The sequence below is a fragment of the Macaca thibetana genome, chromosome 16, assembly GCF_024542745.1.
Source record: "Macaca thibetana thibetana isolate TM-01 chromosome 16, ASM2454274v1, whole genome shotgun sequence".
In the NCBI taxonomy this organism is placed as follows: Eukaryota; Metazoa; Chordata; class Mammalia; order Primates; family Cercopithecidae; genus Macaca; species Macaca thibetana.
The window spans coordinates 62,565,265-62,585,495 of NC_065593.1; the positions used below are offsets into that span (position 1 = coordinate 62,565,265).

Sequence of the window (20,231 nt, forward strand, 5' to 3'; positions counted from 1 at the left end):
CAAGGTTTTGCAACATTTATGAAAATTAAAAAAAACAACAAATTAGCCAACTTTATCACAAAAGGGCTTTGCTCCCAGGTGACATACTGGTTAACTGAGAGACCATAGCGTGTTACTTCTGTTCCATGTAGAAAACATAAATCCCTTGTCTGAAAACAGAAGCAGAGATGCACTTTATTTCCTTATTTATTTGTGAAACAGGGTCTCGCTCTGTAACCCAGGCTGGAGTACAGTGGTGTGACCATAGCTCACTGCAGCCTTGACCTTCTGGGCTCAAAGGATCCTCTCTCTTCAGCCTCCTGAGCAGCTGGGACTACAGGCCCACCACCATGACCAGTTATTTATTTTTATTTTATTTTTTTGTAGAGACAGGATCTTGCTGTGTTGCCCAAGTTGGTCTTAAACTCCTGACCTCAAGAAATCTTCCCACCTCACCCTCCCAAGTTCTCAAGTAACTGCACTACAGACAGGTGGCGTCATGCCCTGGAGATACAGTTTAGATCTGAATGTCCACCATTCACCAAGTCCTCATCCTCACAGTTTGTGTGAACAAGTCACACACATCTGCATGCCTACAGACTATGTCCTTAGCACCCGTGCTTGGGAGAACAAGACAAATAACCGGCAAGGTCACTGCCCTGGAAGGACACACAAAATAGTTGGAGAGCAACACTCAAGAGGCTTTGTGAATAAAGAAACTCCCACTGCAAGTGAAAGTACCTAATACCGACTCCAACGTTAAGAATGTATCCTGGGGAAGGGAGAGAAACATGAATGGAGTCTTCAGAGGCAGCGGGGAGGCGGGGAAGGACAAGATGGGTAAGATCTGGAGAGACAGATGGGGAATGGCAAACATCTGAGGCAGAGAAGTCTGAAAAGAAAAAAGAAAAGAGGGGGCAGGAAACGGCACTGTGCGTCCGGGCCAACGGGAACAAGACAGAAACAAACGTTCAAGTTCAAGCTGGGAAGTGTGCATAATTATGAAATAAGGTTAAACGGACCGGGCAGAACACAGCCACAAAGGGCCTTGCCGAAAAAAGCACAGGAGCTGAGATGTGCGAGGACAGATAACAGGAAAGCCTTCAACACAGGACAGACACAATGGAAAGTGTGTGGCAGGGGAGCGCAAAGTGACCTATGGGATGGAAGATGTAAATGCGCAAAGGAACAAGGGACCCCTGGTCTCTCCCTGCAAAGAGAGGGGCTTACGCTGCAACGATGGCAGTGCTGGGATAGAGAGGGACAGAAGCAGGTGCCTTGGTTCCTGAAGGCACAGTCTAAAGGGTGTGTCTGTTGAAAGGACGGAGACACTGAAGGGGTTCCTGGAGAATGCCAGCACTCCTAGAGCACAGTGAAACTGGGATGAGGGAGAGGAAAGGAGAGAGCAAAGAATGAGGTGACCGCATCTGCTGTGTCATGGAAAGCCCAGGCAGAAACGGCACTGGACAGGGCAGCAGCTTCTGGGATGCACAGGAGCTAGTGGAGCCTATTCGTGTGTTCCCACCGGTCACAATGAGGACAGCTGTCCTCAGCAGAAGACAGACCTGAGTCCAAGCCATCGTCTCACCTGCGGCTGTCACCACAGAAATTGGGTCCAGAAGGTGGCCTCTCATGTTCTTCCCTCTCTCCCACAACTCTCCTTAAGGGCTCCTGACCTTGACCTCTCCCACCCTGCCCTCCTACACTAGGTGGCCTCCCGCCTCCTTCATTTTCCCTTTGAAGCCTTTATTGAGGAGCCATTAACATGGGGGGAGGGGGGTAGTTGCATTTGACCATGTTTAACTTTTAAAGTTTGTGCTTTATCTTAGAAATTTCCAAAAGAAACACTTCAACTCAAGCACCCTAGAATTATACCTCCCACTCTACGTTCCTAATCTGTGGGATCATATCACTATGCCCCCATGAGATCGTAAAGCCTTTAAGGCACAATCAATCAGCGTGTTCTTCACTGATTCATTTCTCCTCCCCACAAGCCAGGAAGCGTAGCCCTTTTGTTAAAACTGATCAAACTGTACACCTGACATGTGACCATTTCACTGTATGTAAATTATAACTCAATTTAAAAAATGAGTCTCTCACACCTTTGTCAAAACACAGGACATGCGCAACCATCCCACCAGAAGGCTCCTGGTGTGCCCTCCCTGTCAGGTGTGAGGCTTTCGTTTGTGTGTGGCCAAGAAGTTTTGATTTCTCTTTCCTAAAATGTTTCAGGTACACACCCGTGGGTAGGAGGAAGAAGCACAGTATGAGAAAAGAACACCAAATCCCAGAATCAGATCTCGGCACTACCTGTGTAAGTTTCACCACCTCAGAGTCTCGGATTCCCCGCCCTCCTTCCCAGGGAGGGTTGAGCTAGGTGATTTCTCCAACTCGCTGAAAGCTCTGACATTCTGTTTCTGGGTTGGTATCTAACGAAAGAACACCACGCAAATGCCTACTGAAAAACCTCCACTTCAATTTTGCCTATGTAAATATCACTGAAGCGAGTTAATGAGAACTTTAACATTTTTTTTAATGGTACTGACCTCAAAACAAATGGTAAATTTTCATTAAATCAAGTGAGATGCAATTAACATATCTGACCCGACTGTGTACCTATTTATACTCGACACTTTTTACCTAAACAGTTTTCTGGCAATAGTAAATTACAAGTAAACTCTTGGTTAAAACAAACAAACAAGGGCATTAAGTTGAGTGGGTGGCATTTTTCCCCCCTCTCTCACCTCACAGGACTCACATAAACCAGGACTTGGACCCACCTCCCGTGACTGCGTGCCGGGCACCTGCCAGCCACTCCTGACGCCATCATGCATTCTAGTGAGGCACGTTCGCTTTCTGACGTGCTCACAAATACGTCGGCAGAATACAGTTCCGTTCTCACCTTAACTGTATCTATACCTCTTTCCTCACTCTGAATGCTGAACTGGAAAGGACATTTTCAGGTTAACTCATTTTACTGTTTTCCTCAATGAGAAAAAAATAAAGTAAATACTGAGGATTTTATACCATATAACTACAGTAAGAAATGTGAGCAAAACACACCACACAAACATCACCCACAGTCTACTTCTGGAAGGAAAAAGGTAACATACTTCATTTTCGGATTTCAAAATATTTTCTTTATACTACAGGGTGGAAGAACATACATGCGTGTGCATGCGTCTGTGGGTTTATTTATTTATTTTTGTCTAACAATTCAAAAGAAAATTTCCTGAAGCTGGTGAGGCAAAAAGAAAAGTTTCTAACTAGTAAGTTTTAAATCATAAAAAAAAGGAGAAGAAAGAAAAAGAAGGGAAAGTAGCCACTACCTCAGAACAAAAATTTTAAAATGGTTTAATTGTAAAAACTTGGTGGCAGCTCAGAATTTGAATTTCGAGTTCTGTAAAGTCCTGCATAAACCGGCAAGGCAAACGTCACAATTTTGAAAATAGTGAAGTAAGGGAAATAAGGAAGTCCAAACCGTACACAATCCAAACACCTCCTCTTTATTAAATCTAACGTTTGGCAAAGAAACCAGCCTTTGCCTCAAACTATGAGGGTTGCGTGAAGCTTTTTAAGTCACACTCAAGTGTTTTGGAAAACATCCGCCACTCCACCCAACTCTCTGTCCTGTGTCCACCCCGGGCCATGGGCAGCCACTCTGCCTTACCCGGCGCTGCCCACTGCCCACAACCCCAGCGCCTCCTCCCCAGCTCCACCAGCCCAGCTCACTGAACACGGGTCAGGCCTCCCACCCAGGGCAGACAATCCGCAGGCTAGCCAATATCCTCAAACCCAGGGCCAGGGCAGGGGTGGGGGTGGGGAATGAACTAGATCAAGTTTCTCTCAAGGATGTGAACTATGAAATGTGACAGGAATTGGTCACTTAGAAACTGAAAGAATGCAACAAGAAATGCCACAGAGTTGAACTGGGGCCAGAGGGCTTTTGGACAGCTAAGCAAGTCCTCCAGCTGAAGCCACAAGGAAGGGAAAGCAGGACAGAGCAAAGCAGCCAGCTGGTGGCGGGGGAGAAGGCTCCAGCACATGGAGCCAGGCACAGTCCCATGGGACAAAATCCTAGACAAAAACTGTGGCTGAGGCCCCCAGAGCAGCGAGGAACCTCCCTCCACCACCAGGCTCTGGAGCTCAGCCCATCCCAGCTCGAATTCCCAGATTCCTCTGCGATTCCTATCACACTATACATGTTCCCACTCACAAAACTCCTTCCCAAGCTGGCTGGAGAGAGTCTTTGTCTCATACAACCAAAAGCCAAAACAGCGCAGATAACATGCAAATGGCAAACATGGTAAGTCAACAACATAAAATACTCAACAGCCCTAGTTACACATATTTAAGAGTAACACAGAACTTCTTACCCACACACACAAACCAAAACCTCATACCTGAAAGGGAAGGCACACCAAGGAACCTTCACGAGGGATGGACGCAAATGTCCTGTCTTTTGACAAAAGTGTTAGGGATTATTTTGTTAAAATTGATCAAACTGTACACCTGACATGTGACCATTTCACTGGATGTAAATTATACCTCAATTTAAAAAATGGGCCAGGTATGGTGGTTCACACCCATAATCCTAGCACTTTGGGAGGCCGAGGCAGGAGGATCACCTAAGGGCAGAAGTTCGAGACCAGCCTGGCCAACATGGAGAAACTCCATCTCTACTAAAAAAAAAAAAAAAAAAAAAAAAAAAAAATTAGCCAGGTGCGGGGGCAGGCACCTGTAACCCCAACTGTTCGGGAGGCTGATGCAGGAGAATTGCTTGAACTCAGGAGGCGGAGCTTGCAGTGAGTCAAGATCATGTCATTGCACTCCAACCTGGGCGACAAGAGCAAACTCCGTCTCAAAAATAAAAATAAAAATAGGCCAGGAGAGGTGGCTCACGCTGGTAATCCCAGCACTCTGGGAGACTAAGGTGGGTGGATCACCTGAGGTCAGGAGTTCGAGACCAGCCTCACCAACAGGGAGAAACCTCATCTCTACTAAAAATACAAAAATTAGGTGGGCATGGTAGTGCAGGCCTGTAATCCCAGCTACTTGAGTGGCTGAGGCAGGAGAATGGCTTGAACCCAGGAGGCAGAGGTTGCAGTGAGCTGAGATCACGCCATCGCACTTCAGTCTGGGTGACAGAGCCAGACGCCGTCTCAAAAGAATAAATAAATAAAAATAAATTTTAAAACAAACCCTCTCATGTAAATTGTTCCTATAAGAGGACTTTTTGTTTTTCAAAACTATTGATCTAGATAAATCCCACAAACATACACTGAGCATAAGCAGCCAGCTGCTAAAACACCTGTGTTTCTATTTATAGAAGGAACAGAAACAGGTAACAGTCCCCTGTGTGTTAGGAGTCAAAACAGTGGCTCACTTGAACCAGGGCGGACTTCTTCCTGGGTCGCCTACGTTCTGGTTCCTGACTTCCTGACCTTGGTGCCAGTATCCCAGGTGCGCTGAGTGTGACACACGTGTTTTCATCAGGTGTGTGCTCACGAAAGACACATTCTCCTGCCTGTATCATATTTTCTGGTATGTATATCTTAATAATAACACAAAAGAGAAAGGAAAAGAAGGAATACCCTACAGTAATCTAAAAATAACTGGAAAAGGTTTGCTTTGCATCTAGTAATATGCTTATTTTCAGTCAAATTCTTCAGGTAAATAACAAAGAAAATTAAGACTTTACCCCATGTGTGGAATTCTAACTGAACTCATGGATTTGATACTGGGGGAAAAACTCATTCAGCTGAGTCATTTGAATCAGGTGAGTAAAACTCCATCGCACAGTGCTCAGTTCTAACACTACCTAAAGTGAATTCACCCACAGGCAGAGCACTCTTCCACGTGAGCAGCAGAGACCACACTCCACATCCCTTTGCTGCTCTAACAAAGAAAAAAAAGAGCACAATCCCGAAGAAGAAGTGCTTAGAATCCCACTTCCGTGTGTTCAAAGGGAGAATTAACTTCAATTCATACATTACCCTGAAGTGCATTTTTTTAACGCGCAGATTTTTATTTTCAGAGGCTTACGTTTTAAAAACATTTTACACACTCTCGATACAGTTCATAAGCATAAAAACAGAATAAGTACAAGTGACGCCATGGAAACAAACAATAAATCTATAGATCATCAAATTCTAACACCGTATTTTATAAATAAGAAGCCAAAGAGTAAATTGAAATGTCAAGTACTTACAGCCATAATTAATTCAAAGGGGTATTTGTACACCCTCACTGGCGACTGGTATTTCTGCACCATGATTGAAATACAACAGCAATCCTCTCACACCTGCAAAACATAAATATATGTGATAAACAACCACAGAGCAGAAACAAATTATTAGTAAGTTTGCACTGACACATCATACCACATTCTAACGACAGAAAGAGACCACAATAGGTCATAATTCTATGCACATGAAAATGAAAAGATGATATTTAAATACACAAGGGCAGGGGGAGGTAATTAAACAATAAGAAAAAGCGAACAAAGTGCAATGAGGCAAACAGTACTGGTGTGAGAGGGGCTCCAATCCCCTCATCGACTTACTGGGATTCGGCATTCATTACATGACCTGACCTGAGTCCTTTCCAGCAATGAACTGTTATGATTCTATTATTCTAATAACCAACATAATTAGTGCTTGGATCATTTTCTCTTAAACAACTTCTACCAGAAGCCAAATAAAAATGATCTCGTGTTAAGATATTACCTCTGGGAAAACAGAAATAAAACTGGAAAAAAATACTACTGTATCTCAAATTATGGTATACTCCTCAAAAGCTAGCTTCAAAGGAAAAGTGTCAATTCCTATTTTCTAACTGTGTACACTACAGCTTTGGCGACCTGTCTTCAAGTGGCAGAGATGCCAAGTACTCTGGCTAAAGAGGCTCCACTGAAATCTCTAGCCTCAAATAGCTACTATCTGTAAGGAATCGGTTAAATGTTCACACCTAATTCACAGTAGGGGAGCCATCCTTACGGGCACAATCATTCTCTAGCGTCAGCCTACATGGTTTGCTCTAAGAACACACTTGGACTTGCCAGTCCTCTGTCTCCTCTATTTAAAGTGAGAAAGAAAAATCGAATGAGCCTACCTGTCTTGTTGAGGATAATCATTAAGAATGGTATTTTCCGCTGAACATGGTGAGAGGATATTCAAACATATAAAACTGAATATCCTCAAGGAGCCCAAAGTCTAGCTGTTAAAAAAAAAAAAAAAAAAAAACAGATTACAAAGATATATTTTATTTCAGAAATTTCCAAGATTCCTTCTTTTTTTTTTTTTTTTTTTGGAGACAGGGTCTCTCTCCGCTGCCCAAGAGTGGCACAATCTCCGCTCATTGCAGCCTCCACCTCCTGCGCTCAAGTGATCCTCCAGCCTCAGCCTCCCAAGTAGCTGGGACCACAGGAACGCACCACCATATACTTTCTTTTGTAGAGGGTTTCCCCATGTTGCCCAGGCTGGTCTCAAACTCCTGGGCTCAAGGGATCTGCCCACTTCAGCGTCCCAAAGTGCTACGATTATAGTCATGAGCCACCGCGCCGGTATCAAATTCCTATGTATACCACTACGTTTAAACAGTTTTGGAACTTTCTCTGGTATGTCTGGCATACCTCTCAGAGGAGGAGGTCATGGTGGAAACCACCACCATCTGACAGTGTGAAAACGGCTAAGGAATAACTCTGGGTGACTACGAGTAAGCCATTTGCCTTCCCTAGGACTCAGTTTCATCTCTGTAACATGAGGTTTTCGGGAAGATGATCTTGAAAGACTTCCACCTCTAAAATCATGAGAATCAGAGCCAAACTCCCAAATTCTCCAAACTCGACTTGAAGCTTTCCTAATATTGATCTTGACTGCGAGACTGACACATCCTGATGTGCTGGGACCACGTTCTTTTTACTTCTGCAAACCTTACAGTGTTGGTGCACAGTGGGAATCCAATCATCTTTTAAAAATTTTATTGGGAAAATTAATTTTAGGGTTATCTCCCAGATAAGAGGACGATCACCGGGTACAAACAAGAGTGGGGGGAGGAAGCAAAAAAGCGTAATGCTCGTTTAAGAAACTATAACATCCATTCAGGATTCCACCGCCTGGTAGAACTGGCTACACTCACTTAAGAACCTGCTAATTCACGAGCTTGTGAACCACAGCCAGGTCCCAGCTGCCGATGCTCTGGTCCAGATAAACGCCCTACGCGGGCATCCGGAGTGACAACGACCAAGTGGCATCCAGGACCCGGGCGGTTTCTATTGCATGACAATCGCTGTTTAAACAGGAGCCAATGGCCAGACCCACTGAACGCATCCCGAGCAGGCTCGAGGGGCGGCCAGCGCCCGGGGCCGCTTAGCAGGGGTCCCGCGCGGCTGCGCCCCACGGGGCCAAAGCCCCGGCCGAGGGGAGAGCGGGGCGGGCACTGGCTCCGGACCCGAAACTCCGCTCTCAGCAAAAAGCGGCTCCCGGGAGCTGGAAGCCTCGCGGGGTGGGGGCGGGGGCGAGGGGCGAGCAGGGGGGCGGAGGCACAGCCCGTTTCGGGCGCCGAGGGCACCCGGGGCCGGGGAGGGACGGGCGCAGCGGGCGGGCGGCCGGGAGTTCCGCTGGGCCCGTCCGAGAGGCGCCGGACTCCACGGAGACCGGGACCGGGGCAGGGGCGCACTCGGACCCGCCGCGACGACGAGCCTACCTCTTGTCAGAAAGGCCGGGCCTGGGACGCGGGGTGGCGAGGGACGCTCATACCGGCGGCTCCGCTGGCAGTCGCGGTTCCACTGCTCGGCGGCCGCAGCTCGACCGCCGGTTCCGGGGAGGGGGCCGGGGAGGCGGGAGGGGGAAGGGGCGCGGCGAGGGCACTTGTGGTTGTTACGGGTGACGGGGTGGGCGGGGCCGGGCGCCGGTAGGGGCGCGCGTGCGCGGCCGCGACCGAGGGAGCGGGGGCGGGAGCGGGTGACGGTTGCTAAGGAAGGGGAGCGGGGGGGTGGTGACACCCTGGGTCCAAACTGCGCAGGCGCGAGCTCCAGACCCGCGGGCGTGGGAGGAGCTCGCAGAAGGCGCCGGCCCTGACGCACGGCCTGTTAGGCCCGAGGTCCTAGTGGACCGCCCAGTTTTGCGTCACGTGTTGGGGGGCGGGGCACGGGTGGGACTTCGCGAGTAGCGGGCGGAGGCTGAGTGAGGCCCCTGGGGACTGCCAGCATGCCTGAGAGGGGTTCCGCCGAGCGGGAAAAGGGAAGTCGGCGGGAGGTTAGAGCCACCGAGGCCCTCCCGCCTGGCTGCTGCTCTGAGGCCTGCCTCTGGTCGGTCGCCCTGGCGGCTGCCCCCGTTCTTCCTCATTTCTTGTTGACTGTTCACGAGCACCAGCCTCCTCGCGCGCAGTGCCCCGACCGCATTCTCGGCGACTAATGGGGAGGAGGCGGACGCCGGTGCTGCGCGGCCCAGGGCTCGGTAGGGCCCGGGTGGAGCCCAGCGGCATTCTTGTCAACACATCCAGACGGCTCTAGTGTCGGGCCGCGGGCTTGAAAATGAGACACGCACCCAGGGTCTGCCCCTCGGAATCGAGGGGTCCTCGGTGGGGTTGCTAAGGACCTCGCGAATTTCAGCAGGAGAGCACAGTCCAGCTCCAATTTTCAATCGGGTACACTGAGACATTTTGGGGTCCTTAAGAGGAGCTCATGACCAGAAAGGGGCACCTCGTATGTCCACCCACACAGCAAAGCTGGTTTTATAACCAACATGCAATTTCACCGTCAATGTCACTGTTGTTCCGTTCACATTAGTCACCCTGGGTGGCTGTACATTTCATGCTGCCATTGGACAGAACGTTTTTGGGCCTGTTTAGGAATTTCCATCAAAGCCAATTTACCAGACACACAAGCAAATCATTCCTGGCCTTATCACCCCTTGTGTTCCACGTTAAACCATCATCTTCCAGCTTGGTCACCCACATTATTCACTACACTCAGTCTGACTGGCTTTTGCCTGTTTGTGGAAATCACATCCACCTTCAAAAGATGCTTTAAGGCTGGGCGTGGTGGCTCATGCCAGTAATCCCAGCACTTTAGGAGGCCAAGGCAGGTGGATCACCTGAGGTCAGGAGTTTGAGACCATCCTGGTCAACATGGTGAGACCTCCTCTCCACTAAAAATACAAAAAGGAGCCGGGAGTGGTGCCAGACGCCTGTAATCCCAGCTACTCAGGAGGCCGAGGCAGAAGAATTACTTGAACCTGGGAGGTGGAGGTTGCAGTGAGCTGAGATCACGCCACTGCACTCCAGCCTGGGCAACAGAGCAAGACTCTGTGTCAAAAAAAAAAAAAATTTGACTTGACCTGATGAACTTCTAGATGTAACCACCAATTTACAGGAAGTACAGAATAGAGGAACATGCTAAATGACACCATGAAAAACAACTGGCAAAGTACAGACTGTGGGAAACAGTACAAGACAAATATATTCTTTATCAAATTCCAAAGGAAAAAAAGAGGGGAAGGGTCAATCTACAGATTAAAAGAGACTGGCAAATTTGTTGAGCCATACATTCATTTATGATTTGCAAGCTTTTATATGTGTATTATACTTCAATTAAACATTTTGAAGAAAAAGCAGACTTGAGACATCAACCAATCACAAAAAACTTTATTTCCTTTTTTTTTTTTTTTTTTTTGAAACGGTCTCACTCTGTCCACCAGGCTTGAGGGCAGTGGTGTGATCTTGGCTCACTGAAACCCTCCGCCTCCTGGGTTCAAGTTATTCTCCTGCCTCAGCCTCCCGAGTAGCTGGGATTACAGGCGAGTGCCCAGCTAATTTTTGTATTTCCTTTTTTTTTTTTTTTTTTTTTTGAGACGGAGTCTTGCTGTGTCGCCCAGGCTGGAGTGCAGTGGCCGGATCTCAGCTCACTGCAAGCTCTGCCTCCCGGGTTTTTACGCCATTCTCCTGCCTCAGCCTCCCGAGTAGCCGGGACTACAGGCGCCCGCCACCTCGCCCGGCTAGTTTTTTGTATTTTTTAGTAGAGACGGGGTTTCACCATGTTAGCCAGGATGGTCTCGAACTCCTGACCTCGTGATCCGCCCGTCTCGGCCTCCCAAAGTGCTGGGATTACAGGCTTGAGCCACCGCGCCCGGCCAATTTTTGTATTTTCAGTAGAGATGGGCTTCACCATGTTGGTCAAGCCGGTCTCAAACGCCTGACCTCGTGATCTGCCGGCCTCGGCCTCCCAAAGTGCTGGTATTACAGGTGTGAGCCACAGCGCCCAGCCCGCCAACCTCCTACTTGTCTGGGGACTAAATTGCCTTTGTAGAACTAACTTTAGCCACAAGATTAGAAATTATGGTTTAGGAGTCATGCAGCTGGAGGCTACAAGATTCTGACCCTCCCTAAACTGCTCCTAAGATCAGTGCTTGAGACATTTTGCAGATCCTGCACTTGATGGCTCAGCTGGCACCACCCAGATCAACAAACTGGCTCATCTGATCTTGTGACCCCCCACCCAGGAACTGACTCAGCACAAGAAGACAGCTTTGACTCCCTATGATTTCATCACTGACCAATCAGCACTCCTGGCTCACTGGCTTCCCCCCACCCACCAAGTTGTCCTTAAAAACTCTGCTCCCTGAATGTTCGGGGAGACTGATATGAGTAATAATAAAACTCCAGTCTCCTGCACAGCCAGCTCTGTGTGAATGACTCCTTCTCTATTGCAATTCCCCTGTCCTGATAAATCAGCTCTCTCTAGGCAGCAGGCAAGGTGAACCCCTTGAGTGGTTATACTATCATTCAGAGAAGGGGGTTAATTGCCAAGATGAGCAATCTTTGTTATAATAAATGCTTTTTCATGAATTTATTGAGGCAAACAGTGAAGGCACATACTGGTTTACAGTCTAATATTCCTGAACAAGAATCTCCTGGATCAAATAGAAAGTCATGCTGACCCAGAGGTCTTAGGTCTCAGTCCTGCTGGCTAAGCTGTGTGGATGCAGGTGGTCTTATTCCTCATCATCAGGACAGTAGGCCCTGAGATAGTCTGAACTCAAATCTCATGTTGAATTGTAATCCACAGTGTTGGAGGTCCAGCCTGGTGGGAGGCATTTGGATCATCAGGGCAGATCCCTCATGCATGGCTTGGGCCATCCCCTTGGCCATAAGTGAGCTCTCTCTGAGTTCACATGAGATCTGCTCACTTAAAAATGGGTGGCACCTCCCCCTACTCTCTGGAGCTTCCTCCCGCTTTTGCCATGTGACCTGCCTGTTCCCTCTTCTCTCCTTCCACCAAGAGTAAAAGCTCCCTAAGGCTTCACCAGAAGCTAAGCAGATGCCAGCACCATGCTTCCTGAACAGCCTGTGGAACCTCTTAAGCACTATTCGAACATATAATGATACTAAGAAATTATTGCTTTCTTGTTGCTGAGCACGGTGGCTCATGCCTGTAACCCTAGCACTTTGGGAGGACAAGGCAGGCGGATCCCCTGAGGTTGGGAGTTTGAGACCAACCTGATCAATATTGAGAAACCCCGTCTCTACTAAAAATACAAAATTAACCAGGCATGGTGGCACATGCCTGTAATCTCAGCTACTCGGGAGGCTGAGGCAGGAGAATTGCTTGAACCTGGGAGGCGGAGGTTGTGGTGAGCCAAGATCATGCCATTGCACTCCAGCCTGGGCAACAAAAGTGAAACTCTGCCTCAAAAAAAAAAAAAAAAAAAAAAAAAAAAAGAAAGAAAAGAAAAGAAAAAGAAAAAAAGAAAAAAAATAAATTATTGCTTTCTCTTAATAATGCCAATTAAACCTTTTTTCTTTATAAATTACCCAGTCTGAAGTATTTATTTATAGCAGTTCAAGAATGGCCTAACGCGGGCCCCTTCTGTATTGCTACTTTGCCATCCACACAATGTGTCTTCCCTCTCCAGCCAGCAAGTTGGAGGAAAAGGTGAAGAAGAGCAAACCTGCTTCCCTGATGAACACTTCCTTGGAAATGATGTGCATGTACGAACATGCACGCACACATGCGTGCACACACATAAGCACACATACATACTTCCCATTGGCCAGAACTTAATCACATGGGTACACCGAAGAGCAAGGAAGGCTGGGAAATGTAGCCTGTGCCAAGTGACCACACACCCAGCTACAAACTGTGAGTTCTGTTGCTAAGAAAGAAGCAAAGGATGTATGATATTGGTGGCAACTAACAGTCTCTCTCATCAAGGATATAATCAAACTATTAAAATGTAGTGGTAATGTATGTTTGAAAAATTTCAAAAGAAGGAAGGACAAAGAAAAAAGAAAGGAAGGAAGGGGAGGGGAGGGAAAGGGAGTGCAAGGCAGGGCAAAAATGAGAGAAAGGAAAAGAGAAAGAAAAAGAAAGAGAGAAAGGAAAGGGGAAGGAAAGAGAAGAAAGAAAGAAAAAGAGAAAGAAAGAAAGAGAGAGAGAGAGAAAGAAAGAAAAGGAAGGAAGGAGACAGAGAGAGAGAGAGAGACAGAGGTGCGAGGTACATGGCTTATGCCCGCAATCTTTGGGAAGCCAAGTTGGAAAGATTGCTTGAGCCCAGGAGTTCCAGATCAGCCTGGGCAACATAGCAAGACCACTATCTCTACAAACAATAATAAAAAAAAAAAATTAGCCAGGCATGGTGGTACATGCCTGTAGTCCTTGTTACTCAGGAGGCTGAGGCAGGAGGATCACTTGAACCCAGGAGGTCGAGGCTGCAGTGAGCCCTGATTGTGCCACTGCACTCCAGTCTGAGAGACAGCCTGAGAGACACAGCAACACTGTCAAGAAAGAAAGAAAGAAAGAAAGAAAGAAAGAAAGAAAGAAAGAAAGAAAGAAAGAAAGAAAGAAAGAAAGAGAGAGAAAGAAAAGAGAGAAAGAGAGAAAGAAAGAAGGAAGGAAGGAGAAAGAAAGAGCATTTCAGAATAAAAGAAGTCTATATACAGTGTGATAAGTGCTAGAAATGAGAAATAGGGACAGTGCTATGGAGCCAGTTTCTGGGGAGTTGAGGAAAGCCTCACAAAGCAGAAACAGTTGAATAGGGAGGGACATACCCAAGGCTGAATGACGTTATTGGTGGGAGTATGGTATCACTCAGATGCAAAGAAAACCAAGAGCAGAATTCTAAAGAACTCCAGCTGAACAAGAACCAGGGAAGGATGCTGATAAGCAGAGAGGTGGAAGGAGAACCAGGAGAGAGAAGTGATGTCCTGCTCCCCAACAGTGTCAAGTGGTATGGGGTGAACAGAGTCAAAAGATGGGTAACAGAAGGAGAAATAAGACAGCTCCTGGGCTTCGGTAATAAGAGGACCTCTGGTGTCCTTGCTAGACATGAATTCCCAAGGCTTCAGGGACAGAAGATAGATAGCAGTGGGTTGAGGAGAGAATGGAAGCCGGGACAATGAGTGTAAACACTCAAGCCAATGTGACAGGACACAATCTTTTTACAAAAAAAACAAAAACAGAACATAAGAATTGTTTGCAGCTGGACACGGTGGCTACCGCCTGTCATCCCAGCACTTTAGGAGGCTGATGTGGAAGGATTGTTTGAGCTCAGGAGTTCAAGACCAACCTGGGAAACACAGTGAGACCCTGTCTCGACAACAAAAAAAAAATTTTATTTTATTCATTTATTTAATTTATTTTTGAGACAGAGTTTTGGTCTGTCACCCAGGCTAGAGTGCAGTGGCAGGATCTCGGCTTACTGCAACCTCCACCTCCCTGATTCAAGTGATTCTCCTACCCAGCTTCTCAGGTAGCTGGGATTACAGGCACGCACCACCACACCCAGCTAGTTTTTTTATTTTTTGTTTGTTTGTTTAAGTAGATTTGGGGTTTCACCATGTTGGCCAGGGTGGTCTAGAACTCCTGACCTTAAGTGATCACCCGCCTCTGCCTCCCAAAGGGCTGGGAATACAGGCATGAGACGCTGCGCCCGGCCTCAACAAAAAATTTAAAATTTAGCTGGGCATGATGGCTCACATCTATAGTTCCAGCTACTTGGGAGGCTGAGCCGGTAGGATCACTGGAACCCAAGAGGTTGAGGCTTCAGTGAGCTATGATCGCAGCACTGCACCCCAGCCTCGGTGCCAGAGAGAGACCATGTGCCCCAAAACAAAAAAGTGTTTGTGTGTTGCATGTTGTGTTCAAGTGGCACTGCTCCTTTCTCTGTTCTCTGAGCTAATAGTGTCATCCACAGGCTGAACAGGATGGAGTCAATGCTGGGCAAGGTAAGTGATGTCAGGTAACAAACGGTGAAGGCAGGTTGGTGGGACCACAGTGCTGCATCAAAGAAGAGAAGGCTGCTGCCCTTGTCTTGCAGCACACCTCCTGTTTTCCTCAGACAGGATCCCTTTAAAGTCGAATTACGAGAGTGGGCACTCTGAAACACTGTGACTGTGCCCCTCGCTTCAAGAGCACTTTTTTTTTTTTTGAGACCGAGTCTCGAGCTCTGTTGCCCAGGCTGGAGTGCAGTGACGTGATCTTGGTTCACTGCAGCCTCCACCTCCTGGGTTCCAGTGAGTCTCCTGCCTCAGTCTCCCGAGTAGCTGGGACTACAGGTGCTTGCCACCATACCCGGCTAATTTTTGTATTTTCAGTAGAGATGGGATTTCTCCATCTTGGCCATGCTGGTCTCGAACTCCTGACCTATGTGAGCCACCCGCCTCAGCCTCCCAAAGTGCTGGGATTATAGGTGTGAGCCACCACGCCTGGTGCAGAGCATCTTTATTAGTGAGCGCTCCTCACCTGTCTGTTGTCACCTCTCTCGGTGAATGGAAGCCTCGATGGGTGCCGGGTAAAGGCAACACTTACCAGGTGCTCTTGGGACCGAAGCACAGGATTCCCAAGAGTTCATAGCAAGACACTGAGTTGCTCAGAGAAGCCGCCATTAGGAGCCTGAGTCTGAAGCTGCCATTCCACCTGGCCGCCTCAAGCTGACCTCAGGACGCGGTATCAGCAGGCTGGTCACACCTGCACAGGCACCGGCAGGTGGGCAGAAGCATCGTGGCAGGACATCTCCCCCCGCAGGATTAACCTGAGGTAGGAGCGCTGTTGCTGGGTCCTTGGGCCGTATCGTCTCCATTGCTCTTAGCACGATATTAGGAGTCACTGAAATTTCAGCCTCCAGAGCTCAACCTCTTCTCCACCGTAACAAAAGCAGCATGGGAATTTGTGGCATAAGAGGACTGCAGCCAGGTGCAGTGGCTCATGCCTGTAATCCCAACACTTTGGGAGGGTGAGGCAGGAGGATCATTTGAGCCCAGGAGTTCCAGAACAGCCTGGAGAACACAGTGAGACCTGTATCTACAAAATAAATAAATAAATAAATAAATAAATAAATAAATAAATAAATAAAAATTAGCCGGGGGTAGTGGCACTTGCCTATGCTTCCAGCTATTCAGGAGGCTGATCCTTGAGTGGGAGGATCACTTGGGCTCAGGAGTTTGAGGCTGCAGTGAGTCATGATCGCGCCACTGCACTCCAGCCTGGGTGACAGAGTGAGACTGTCTCAAAAAAAAAAGGATTGGGGGTATAGTTTAGGGGAGTGTCACTCCAAGAAAGACAGTGGAAGGCAAAACAATCTTACACTAAAATGTCACCCTCCAGAGCCCAACCCCTTCACTACCACAGCAAAAGAAACAAGAGATAATGCTCAATAATCCCTTTAAACAATGCTGAGAGTCAGGGCCAGCTAATAATCTAAGCTGTGCCAAGAGACCCAGGGGCACTTACTCCTTATTTTCTGGTGGCCTTATACACCCTGGCATGTGTGCTTCACTTCAGTCAGTTACAGGGACATGTCAGAGCCCGTGCTGGGGAGATACGTGTTTAATGCACGCAGACTTGCCCAGGCGTAGTGGCTCATGCCTGTAATTCTAGCACTTTGGGAGGCAGAGGTGGATGGATCACTTGAGGTCAAGAGTTTGAGACCAGCCTGGCCAACATGGTGAAACCCCATTTCCACTAAAAATGCAAAAATTAGCTGGGTGTGGTGGTGCGCGCCTGTAATCCCAGCTACTTGGGAGGCTGAGGCAGGAGAATCGCTTGAACCCAGGAGGTGGAGGGCGCAGTGAGATTGCGCCACTGCACTCTAGCTTGGGTGACAGAGCCAGACTCCAGCTCAGAAAAAGAAAAAAAAAATCCACACAGAATAAAGGCCTAATAAAGGAAGAGACCACTTTGGCATTTGGTAGTAAAACAGTTAAAGACAGCCTTGCAAGGCATGACTGATTCTCCTGACATGGACCATCTGGCAAAGTTTCCAGCCTGAAAAAGTATAGAAAATGTAGGTCACCCTACAGGCACAATTTCCTAATTGAGCCCTGGCAATAATCCAGTGGCCTTGAGCTAACACAGTGCACCATTCCTGACCTGGGAAAACTTCAGGCCAAGAAGTTGGATCTGCAAAAGTTATCATCCAACCTTCCATATTTCCAAAATATTTCATTTCAATCTGGAGAAGCAAAGTCCTATAACGAGTTGGTTTATCTACCTAAGAGTCTTCCTTCTTTCAGGACACCCTTCGTACTACTAGCAGAATTCTCTCTCAAAAATACAAACTCATTCCCTTGTGCAAAAAGTACATTGACTACAGAATTAAATTTAAACTTCAAAGCCTACCATTCAAGATCCTCTGTAAATCTTATCCCCAACTTCCGTTTGTCCAGAATGATTTTATATTCATCTCCACTCTATTCGTTTATTCATTCCTTTGTGGATTCAACAAACATTTATTCAGCACCTTAATGTACTCTGAACACAGTGAGCACTGGAGTATAGAAAGATCCACTACAGCTGGGTGTGGTGGCTCACGCCTGTAATCCCAGTACTTTGGGAGGCCAAGGCGGGCGGATCACCTGAGGTCAGGAATTTGAGACCAGCCTGGCCAACATGGTGAAACCACGTCTCTACTAAAAATACAAAAATTAGTTGGGCATGGTGGTGGGTGCCTGTAATCCCAGCTACTTGGGAGGGTGAGGCTGGGGAATCGCTTGAACCTGGGAGGCAGACGTTGCAGTGCGGCAAGACGGCGCCATTGCACTCCAGCCTAGGCAACAAAAGCGAAACTCCATCTCAAAAAAAGAAAGATCCACTACAGAAACGCGGATTTTCCTACAAGGTGCCAGCCTGCTCTACAGGACAGACACCTAGCAGTTGAAACACAGCCTGTTCAGTTCCACAACAGCCCAATGTAGCTCCTCTCTGAAAGGCTTTTCTGATGCCTCTTTCCACTGGCCCATGCACTTCGCAATTCCATGGAAGGAAGGTTGGCTAAAACTAGACTGTCTGTAGAAGAATGGGATCTGTGTCTTCTGTTGAATGTAAGTTGCTTGGGTACCATAGTCACTAATTTTCTCCTATTTTAATAGCACCTGGCATTTTCTAGAACCCTATTAAATATCTGTTGGGTTGGACTAAATGAGCCTTTGATGAGGCCTTTATTCTGAGTGCATTTAACAAATGTCAGCCTAGGCAGTCTGTAAACCAAGCACTTTGGGAAGTCGAGGTGGGCGGATCCCTTGAGCCCAGGAGTTCAAGACCAGCTTGGACAACATGACAAGACCCTGTCTTTACAAAAATACAAAAATTAGCTGAGCATGGTGGCATGTGCCTGCAGTCCCAGCTGCTTGGGAGCCTCACTTGACCCTGGGAGAGAGAGGTTGCAGTGAGCCGTGATCATGCTACAGTACTTCAGCCTGGGTGACAGAACGAGACCCTGTCTCAAAAATAAATAAATAGGCTGGGCGCAGTGGCTCACGCCTGTCTTCCCAGCACTTTGGGAGGCCGAGGCTGGTGAATCACTTGAGGCCAGGAGTTTGAGACCGGCTTGGCCAATACAGTGAAGTGAAATCCCATCTCTACTGAAAAATACAAAAAAATTAGCTGGGCATGGTAGCGCACTTGTAATCCCAGCTACTCGGGAGGCTGAGGCATAAGAATCACTTGAACCCAGGAGGTGGAGGTTGCAGTGAGCCGAGATAGCGCCACTGCACTCCAGCCTGGGTGACAGAGCGAAACTCTGTCTCAAATAAATAAATAAATAAATAAATAAATAAATAAACAAATATTAATTAAAGAAAGAAAAACCACACCCCCCGCCATGGGCTGAGCTGAAGCATCCTTGGGGACGATGCTTTCACTACCCCTCCACCCTACACTGGCACCTTTAGACACACTGTACCTTGGGTCACCCAGCGAGGACATCAAGTCCAGGGAAGAGGCCTGGCTTAGGCGGTGATTTTCTGCAGCAGGAAGCACAGCCTGCATCTAATGAGATTTAGGGTGACAAAGGAGCGCCCCAAGCCTTTCAGCTTCCCACTCAGAGAAATAAAAATAGCCTACCCAATCATACTTCTTTTTGGCTTGTTTGTTTCACAAAATATAGCCCTCACTTCACCGACTGATGCAGCTGCTTGGCACTCCCTTTCCTTTGCGGGACCAGAACTTAGGTTGGCAAGTCCAGCAGCGAGTCCCCGGGCTGTGCAGCTGCGGGTCATACTAGAGGGAGGTTCGACTTGCTGCTTTTAATTAACCCCCAGGAAGGAATGTAGCGCTAACAGGGTATAGACCAGAGGCCGCATCGCAAGGCGTGACTGGATGAAGGATAAACAGTCGAGCAGCCTCAGTCCATTTAGTTAAAGCGATTGTCTCAAGGCTAACCGTGGAAAAGAAAACCTTCCCCCACCTTCAGTTCTGCGGGCAGAACTGAAGACACAGGGGGCTTGTCAGGGGCCAGAGCTCTCCCGCGTCCTCCTTGATGTGAGTGAAAGAGAGGATCTTTCAGACCCCCAAATCTCCTGTTTCACCAGGAGATTCAAACTCACAGGGTTTCAGTTCAATACCTTATTTGGGATGCATCCCATAACCAGGCACCCTGTAGCTCTGCCCTGGAAGGTTCTACATACACAGTGTGACCTCCAGCTGAGCACATGTGCTCACCTCACACTGCAGTGAAAATTCCATCTCCCACGCTGGCAGGACCTGTGGGTCTGACTGAGCCACCTCAGTAGCCCAAAGCAGCTTTTAGGGTTCTCCTCCTCCTATGGAAAAAACAAAACAAAACTAATTGGATGTTGATGGAATTTGGTGTCAGAAAATTTCACTGGGTTGTTAAGCTTGGATAAGAAAATGTTGATGAAAACACTCTGTAAATGGTTAGGCTCTATGTAAATGCTTCCCACCGCCAGGCGTCCTACGGCTCTGCCTCCGGAATGTTCTGTACACACAGATTATTATTATCGTCCCGCCTACCCCT

The 20,231-nt window shown here is 47.7% G+C and overlaps 3 protein-coding genes across 14 annotated transcripts in view; 2 read left to right on the forward strand and 1 right to left on the reverse strand.

Annotated features, from left to right (window-relative positions):
• The window catches only part of SEC14L1 (SEC14 like lipid binding 1), a 76,229-nt gene extending 67,381 nt beyond the window's left edge, over positions 1-8,848 (reverse strand). Inside the window, exons 1-3 of the mRNA XM_050764250.1 lie at positions 8,686-8,848; positions 7,093-7,197; positions 6,191-6,283 (exon numbers count right to left, since the gene is read on the reverse strand). Coding sequence (XP_050620207.1) covers positions 6,191-6,253 — 63 coding nt within the window. The 5' untranslated portion in view covers positions 6,254-6,283; positions 7,093-7,197; positions 8,686-8,848. The remainder of the gene's footprint in view (positions 1-6,190; positions 6,284-7,092; positions 7,198-8,685) is intronic.
• Positions 1-20,231, forward strand: part of MXRA7 (matrix remodeling associated 7) — a 1,130,960-nt gene that overhangs the window by 676,924 nt on the left and 433,805 nt on the right. The gene's annotated exons all lie outside the window — the stretch shown is intronic.
• JMJD6 (jumonji domain containing 6, arginine demethylase and lysine hydroxylase) overlaps positions 1-20,231 on the forward strand; it is a 1,042,475-nt gene that overhangs the window by 627,199 nt on the left and 395,045 nt on the right. The gene's annotated exons all lie outside the window — the stretch shown is intronic.